General features: G+C 39.7%; 1 protein-coding gene across 1 annotated transcript in view; it reads right to left on the bottom strand.

Annotated features, from left to right (window-relative positions):
* Window positions 1-4,388: 4,388 nt before the first annotated feature.
* hmcn2 (hemicentin 2) overlaps window positions 4,389-8,222 on the bottom strand; it is a 50,226-nt gene continuing 46,392 nt past the window's right edge. Inside the window, exons 75-81 of the mRNA XM_044196230.1 lie at window positions 8,096-8,215; window positions 7,770-7,895; window positions 7,029-7,157; window positions 6,635-6,928; window positions 6,374-6,493; window positions 6,158-6,284; window positions 4,389-6,004 (exon numbers count right to left, since the gene is read on the bottom strand). Coding sequence (XP_044052165.1) covers window positions 5,626-6,004; window positions 6,158-6,284; window positions 6,374-6,493; window positions 6,635-6,928; window positions 7,029-7,157; window positions 7,770-7,895; window positions 8,096-8,215 — 1,295 coding nt within the window. The 3' untranslated portion in view covers window positions 4,389-5,625. The remainder of the gene's footprint in view (window positions 6,005-6,157; window positions 6,285-6,373; window positions 6,494-6,634; window positions 6,929-7,028; window positions 7,158-7,769; window positions 7,896-8,095; window positions 8,216-8,222) is intronic.

The raw sequence follows: 8,222 nt of genomic DNA, 5'->3' as shown, positions 1-8,222 counted from the left end.
AGGACTATACCACACAGTGTGCTTGTTTTATATTGCCCCACTGAGAGGGGTGATAGCTTTGAGGGCAGTGCTTCATTTAAGCAGTATTTCATGTTTGTAATGCATATCTCCATGAGCTCATGCACACTCTGACACTTCTGCCCCAGATATCAGCCTCTTTCAATGTTTAGGCCTTTTGGTTACTGAAATAGTTCAACATTTCTTCTTTAAGAAAAAGGTTTAACAACAGAAATAGAATATTGCGACATAGAACACAAAGGTAAAAAGTCAGTGCACATGCATTATAAAGAACCTCCCAGCTTTTTAACACCCGAATTATCATTTGTGTGCCATGTCTGCATTACGTTTCTTTCACTGGCCTATTTTTAAAAGATTTTTATGTATGTATATTTCACTGTTGCTATGGCGACAAGCAAATATTACCATCACATCCTTTTCATCTGTGCACAAGTAATTTCCAGCAGGGCATAGGGTAATGCTCTGGGTAAGAACGGGCTGCATATGTATGTTGACTATCACGTTTATTGGCAGTACAACCATATGAAGCGAGAAACTTAATATGTCATCTGGAAAATATACTTCAGTTTCATAAATTTGTCTCCACACTTGAGTGCTATGTTGACAAAGTGTGTGCTAGCAAATTCTGTTAATGGTTTTAAAACATGCTGCCAACATCTTTATACTCATTCACAGTCGCTGCAGCCTGATTACATTTGCATTTTTAGCATGAGGCGACCCTCATCCTGGGTGAATTAATAAGGAGAAAGGGCTCAGACTTGCTCAAGCACATAGAGAGGACATAGGACTGCAACAGTCCTATGTCCTCAGAAGTACTCAAAGCTCACTTTAACTTCAAAGAACAAATTCTGAACACACACATTTTTAACAATCTGGCAATGAAGTGAAACACTGACAAACTCAAACCCAGGGATACTCCCTATTTTCTGCAACACAGTGTCCAAAACTATACTTTTGACCTTGCTCATGGAGTCTTGACATCTGGTTCTCCACACACTTTTACCATTAGTTCTCAGCCACCACATCATAGTATTACTCAATCTCCCCACGCTTCGTTACAGACAGTAGAGTTATGGGCCATTACTCATGTTCATTACTGGTTTGGATTCCAGTTGGAAAAAAGAGTTTGTGTCGGTCCTTTTCAATGACACCACTTTGTGTGGTGTAATCCAACTTGTTGGGTGAAGAAAAACTGACATCATGTAGTTTTTTTTAAATAACTTGTCATGTTAGTGTTGTAACTTGGCATATCTGTGAATCTGCTCTTTGACAGCATACATAGGTTAAGCGAGACAACACATCCAGCAAATGCCGAACAACATTAGCATTCATTTGTCGTGTCAGGTTCCTGACTACCTGACAAATGTAAGTCCAATACTTACTTATTTACTCCTTACTCCTTTTACCTCTGTTTTGGTTTTCACCAACTCCTGAAAGAAATGTATGGCTCTTTAGCAGCTAAATTCGCTATGTTCACCAGCTAGTCGCTTACTTCTAAACCAAATCTGTGGGTTTGTCACCATTAGTGACACCTTTCATATTACACATTGTCATTTGTTCCATTGTTCATATAAAGATATTGATTAGTGCAGCTTTAAGTTTTTAATGTTTTGTGATGCTGTGACAGAATACTGTATGGTCAAACAATGGTTGATTTGGCATATAAAAGGGCATTAGAGCTCAGGCAGAATCTAGGACACAGTGAAATGTTTGACGAGACTTTAACTTGAAGAATTCTTTTGTTTGCACGTTTAATTTGGTAATGATGGGTACGCTCTGAGCTCCATTGCTTATACCTACTAATAGGCAGCAGTGTTGTGCTCATTAGTGAGTGGAGCACAGTGAGTCCCCATTTCTCCTGACATCCTGACTGTGTAAAGCAGTAGGGGAGATGGTACTGGTAGCCATCACTCAGCCTTAAGCATTCATGTTCACTAATACTTTGTGTTTTATTGAAAATGGGAAAAGGCCTCCAGTCTGCCTTGCAGTATATTTCAAGTGTTACAGGGTTTTTGGGAAGCTTTATGAAAGCTTAATGAATGTCTAGCTTCCAGTTTGGTGTGCAGTCCTGCTGTTTTTCTCACAAAGTAATGTTTGTTTGTTTTTTAATGCTATTTTTGATTATTTGCAACCACTGCTTGTTCTATTCATATGCATCTGTTAAAGTCCTAATGGTGCTGCTTTACTGCTTTAGTTATTGCCCATGGTTCAGTGATATTAAAGATGTAGCACAGATTGTTTTAATTATCTTCAAATGTACCATAGTCAAAAAGAATTAAGTTTAATGGGTGTTTGTTTAGAAACACAGTTAGCATGAAGTGGCTTAGAAATTTTTTGTGTGTTTACTTATAATCAATGTGTTCCATATTTTCCATGTAAGGGCCCAATTGGACTGTCACAGCAAAAATGATTTGATCTGCTTTGTACAGATCTATATTATTGATATTTGTTTCATGATTATAATAATTTTGTCATGGCCTTGTTGTATGATGGATATTATTTGAAAAGCAAAAACTCTTATGACAACTTACTAACAAATATTAAACCCACACACTATATAAACTGTTCTGTCACAATCACTTACAATTCCTAACATCCAGGCTAAGCTAATGACCACATCACACAAACAGCAAAAATCAAAACAACTGGAGGCAACCTCCCACACACACACACACACACACACACTAACTGAAGCATCAACAAACACACTCTCTCACTCAGCTCAGGTCAGCTGTTCTTGACCTTCTCTATTACTCATTTCAGAGAAATGAACAGCAAAACAAATGTGTTCCTTATTACAGATGCCAAACTGTACAAGCTCTTCAACCTTGTCGGTACTGTCAAAAATACCCTAATCACATATAATGGTGTTTACGTATGTGAATAGTTTTGTCAGGTAGCCACTGATTCATTCACTTTGCCAACAGCCATGAGTGTATCCATAAGTGGGGTAATGTTGAAATTCCCTCCTATAGAAACTGATGTACTCAGTGTTGTTTGCGTCAGTTATTACAACAAGCATATTCAACATATGACCGCGATGATAGCTTAGAAACCAATAATACCCAGCACTGAGGGCACACCAGTTGATCTTACAGTCAGTTTCAACATTTTGAGAACAACCTAAACCCTGCTCCATCTACTGAGCAGCTGAGGTAATTACCATAGATTTATTTACTACAGACTGCATGTTTCTGAAGTGAATGAAAGTCAATGAGTGATATGACTTCCTTCCTGGCTTTGAGTATTAATGTAAAAGATTCTTGATTTAAGGCACATTATAAGATCAGAATTCAGTCCTCTATGAACATTGATGCTATCTGTTTGGGTTGGGCAATATTATGATATATACTGAGAGATGATAGACATTTGTCAACTTCCAAAGATGTTGCTATACATCTTTACCTCTTACCCCTCTAAATTTCAAACTGCTTTTGGCTTTGATGCACTAAGTAAACCAAAAGTCGAGGCTAAGTCTGTGGGAGAGAGGCTCCCCACCTCTAAAGAAATGGTTATGTTTGTTTCACATGTTTTTACACATTAACTGGAAATCATCTACACATTATTGCACACCATTTGCCAAAGCTTATCCAAAGTTTTAAGATTGATTCCTTCCTTAGAGACAACCATTAGTTTCCAATAATTAATCTCCATTCTCTCACTACCAATATCTACTATAGTTGGACTGTTCAAGGATTACTGTAATAACACATTTTACTGTGGTAACATATTTCCCCATGTAAACCAGTGCTGTTTGGATAACCTCTGACTCAGTCTTACTCATGTCTTGCTCAGGTTTACCAGAAACCATGTCTCAAATACTGACCAACCATAATCACTAGTTCCTAAAGATGAATACTATTATTTAATTACTGTATGAATGCAATGACAGGTAATTACTTCTCCTTAACAACATGCTAGGCACTTTTAAGTGAGCAAACAAAACTATTTTCAACACTGAACACTTTATATATTTTCCTACGAAGACCACTGATTGAGAGGGTACAAGTCATAGATGTTCTGCTGGATATCTGCAGGATGTATAACAACAAGAAACAGTCAGAACTAAGAGATAATAGATTATTTTAGGTTTACTGAAGGTTTTGGTCAAAGTGAGCCACGGATAGAAATGATGTAAAAGCCAGTTTGACATCTGTTCTCAGGGTCAGTACATCATTCGGTAATGTTGTGGCCAAATGGATTTGCCTGAGTAGGTTGTGCAAATGCTCCCCTATTGGTTAATAAGAAATTTTTGCAGCAATATTGTTTGTCAGCTGCATAATGCTGTTTGTAAAATGTTAGTTTAGGTTCTACAGTAGGATGTAACTAAGACTGACTGAAACGATAGTGTGGTAATAACAGACAATAACAAAAGTGTTGTCCATTTTATTTCTACAAATATTTCACGCTCATTTACAGCAACGGGGAAATATTTGATCAATCTGCAAGAGTGGAGCAAACATTTTTACTGCAGTTGTGGGCATTTTATGGTTTTCAGTTAACTTCCCTTCTCAGTTTTGTACATTGTTGGCACATGTTTGATTACTGAATACCAATAATTCCAAATGAGAATAAAATGTTGTGTATAGCATTATGATTGCAGTAAAGATGTGCCATTTTGTAGCTAATGCCACACTGCAGAAACTGTAAGTGCAGTCCAACTCTATGGTGAGTATTCAATAACTGCCCTGTTTTCCTTGTAACACCAACTTGCATCGCTGCCACAGAGAATACAACTGTGTCAACTCAAAACAGTCGAGTACATTCAGAATAGCACCTTTTTAAACTTTCTCACATGATAAAAAAATTTTATAAAAGAGTACAAAAACACATACGATAGATGAAACACTTTTGCTAGTTAGGTATCTACAAGCCAGCCATTACAATGCTAGTAGATCCTTATTAACTCAAACCTTCTGGGACAGGAAATTGTTTGTACCAGTGATGTGTTCAAATGTCTTAAATAAATTAAAATAATAGGGGAAAACATTGTACAATTTCACAACTGTTGATAGACTTGTATCTCCAAGTGCGGGCTGCAAACATATTTTCATATGACAATAAATCTGTCCCAGAATTAGATAACATTTGAAACTACCATACATACCATAAATTGATAGATAGCACAACATAAAGAAATCTGGTATTTCCTGATGGATACTAAATAACTTCAGTGCTTGGTTGACATTACACATTTTTACATTCTGCATTTTCAGATATAGATTAGAAAGATGCACTCATGGCATTTTCCCCCAAATAGAGCATATGATGAATAAATGAACAAAATATTTTGTTCATCCAGCATGTTTGTCAGTTCCGATGTCTTCAATAGCTCTATAATTAATTGAACAGAACCTAGTGAACATTTAAAACAAAAAAGGTCTTTTCTCTTACAGGACTTTTTCCACTATGACATTTCAGTCACAGATGGGGGTACACCTCTAAATGAGATCCACTTACTAACCATGCCCACCTTATCTTGTATGTTAGAACATCTTTGCATGGCCTAATGTGTCCGGTGCACAGGGTTTTGGGGAATTGCCTTGTGGGTAAGAGGCATCCAGAGGCCAATGGGAGGCACAGTCATCTGTAAAGCAGCACAGAGGCTCAGTAGGGGTACGTCGAGATGGAGATGTAGATGATGAAGATGCTCTGGTAGGTAATGCGGCCCTGCAGTGAGATGGTGGTGGCCTGCACCTTGAGCCGCACTAGTTCTGGTTTGTCCAAAGCCCGCAGAGTGAAGATGATCCCCCTGCCTAACTCGTCTCTGATGCCAAACACCCGGCTCATCACACCCGTCTCTGATTCTTGCTCAAGTATGGTAAAAGACGTACGCTCTTGCAGGACGCCTGACTCTGAGAAAGCAGACAGTCGTACCACATTGTGACTGGCTGGAATGCCAGAGGGGAGGGTGAGCAGCTTGTACTGCAGGAGCAGAGGAGAGCCTCCTGTGGCGCAGTCCAGAGAGCAGGGCCTGTAGCAGGTCCTTTAAAAGGTCAACAGGAAACAGGAAAGTGTTACTGAAACATTAGCATTCAAATATCTTATTGCTACAAAAAAGTGCATGTATATGTACAGTATCTACAGCCTAATTATTGTATTTAAACACTGTAGAATACTTTTCAGTCATGCAATTTACCCAGGGCTTCGTCCACTCTGATAGGATGCAGGGCAGGGTGTATCAAGGCACTGGTATCCCCCGCGGGTATTAAAACACATCTGATTGTGTCCACATTGGATGCCTTGTTCTACACATTCATCGATGTCTAGAGGCAGTGAAAGGGGATAGGAGCTTAGCTGTAATAATTTAAAGGGAGGAAGAAGGTTATACAATTACAGTTTAATGACATCTTACCTTTACAGCTCCTGCCATTGCGTAAGAGCTGGTAACCTGGGGGGCACAGGCACTGGAAACTGCCAATGGTGTTTCGGCACTCGTGTTGACATGGCTTCTTGAGCAGACACTCATCTACATCTGTACAGAGAATAACGTGAAGAGGCAAGTGGAGGATTCAAGAGGTTGATAAGACAGTACGATGTGGACTTGTTTTTTAAAAAGTGTGTTTTTGAATGCTGTATTTGATTTATTTGTGAACTAGTATGGATGCACACTCACCGACACATTTGCCGTCTCTGTTGGTGTACCCCACAGGACAGCTCTGTCTGGTAATGCGAGATACTCCTTGAGAACGGGAGAGGATTGGCCTGCCCAGAGATGACACCAGCTGTGGGCGGAGTCTTGCCCTGACTCTGGTGCCATTGGTGAAGGTCTGCCCTCTCTCCAGCCCCGCACAGGAGCGCCCGTCTCCAAGCAGCACAGTACCAGGAGGGCACAGGCACCTAAAGCTGCCAGGCACATTACGGCACTGGTAGGCACAAGGGTTTGGTGTCTGCAGGCACTCATCGATGTCTGAAAGGTAGAACAGGACTCAAGTATATTCTCATGTGTGATCCGCATTAGAGCGTCATTGGTGAGTTGTTTTATAAAACAGACACAGCAGATGTCGTACCCAGACATGGGAGGCCTACTCCCTGGGATCTGTAACCTCTGGGACATACACAACCATAACCTCCGATTGTGTTCTGACAGATCTGAGTGTAGCGACACATGTGACTTCCGTCCTGGCACTCGTCAATGTCTGAAAAATATGCAGTTAACAACAATATATCAGCCAATCTTGCACAAAATAGGACTATAGAGTTTAATGTATTTTATTATTTATTTTAATATTTAGTTTCTTATTCAAATGAAGACCACACTACCATAAACTTTGTTGCATTTGGATATAAAGAGGATCTTTGTCTCTTCGGTCAAAGATTTTCTCTGAGTACCAACAGACTTTTTAAAAAGCTTACGCTGTCTTTGTGAAGGACAAGCAGCGACCTCTTGCTGTTTTGTGCCCGAAAACAATCCTGTGAAATCTACGCAACATAAAGTGCAGTGTAGAGGTCTGTAGAAGCTGCCAAGATCATCACCAACACTTGTTGGCTTCCACTGATACTAATGTAGACAAGTCCAGGTTATTGGAGCAGCTGTCACATGTTCAACGTCGAAGGATAAATGGATCATTGAAATCACAGGTGTTGTCTTGGAGGTTTGAACCAAATCCAGGAGCCCTTCAGGGCATAAATCAGTTGATGCTGTGTCTTTAAATGAATTAAGTAATGATTTATGTATGGTCAAATGCTACATTTAGCACCTTCTAAATAACGTTAAAAAAAAAGGGAAAAAAAGTATGATAGCCACTAACCCACGCAGGCTCCATTCTCTGCTTTGGTCATGCCAGCTTGGCAGCTGTCAAAACACTGGTATCCTCCCTCTGTGTTACGGCACTCCTTGTGAGCCGGGCATACATTTCTCATGCACTCATTGATGTCTGTAAAAGTGCAACCATTACAACACAGCTGTTATGGATAGTTAGTATTGTATTGTAGTTACAGTTGCTCAGATAGGCTTTTTAATTGAAAAATAATCTCCTAAATCTAACATGCCGTGATTTTAAAGTTACAATTATTTCATTTCCATGACTTTTCTAAGCTCTTAATAACCCGTGGCAATCCAACCAAGTTGACTGACCGATGCAGCGGTGTCCTGACAGCTGGTATCCAGGCTGACAGATACAGCGATAGGAGCCCAGAGTATTGAGACACTGATGCTGACATGGGGAGAGAGCAGACTCTTGGCACTCATCCACATCTGAAAC

This window comes from Siniperca chuatsi, linkage group LG5, assembly GCF_020085105.1.
Source record: "Siniperca chuatsi isolate FFG_IHB_CAS linkage group LG5, ASM2008510v1, whole genome shotgun sequence".
NCBI classification, from domain to species: Eukaryota; Metazoa; Chordata; class Actinopteri; order Centrarchiformes; family Sinipercidae; genus Siniperca; species Siniperca chuatsi.
The sequence above is the reverse complement of the archived record's forward strand: the minus strand, read 5'-3'. Positions and strand labels throughout refer to the sequence as shown.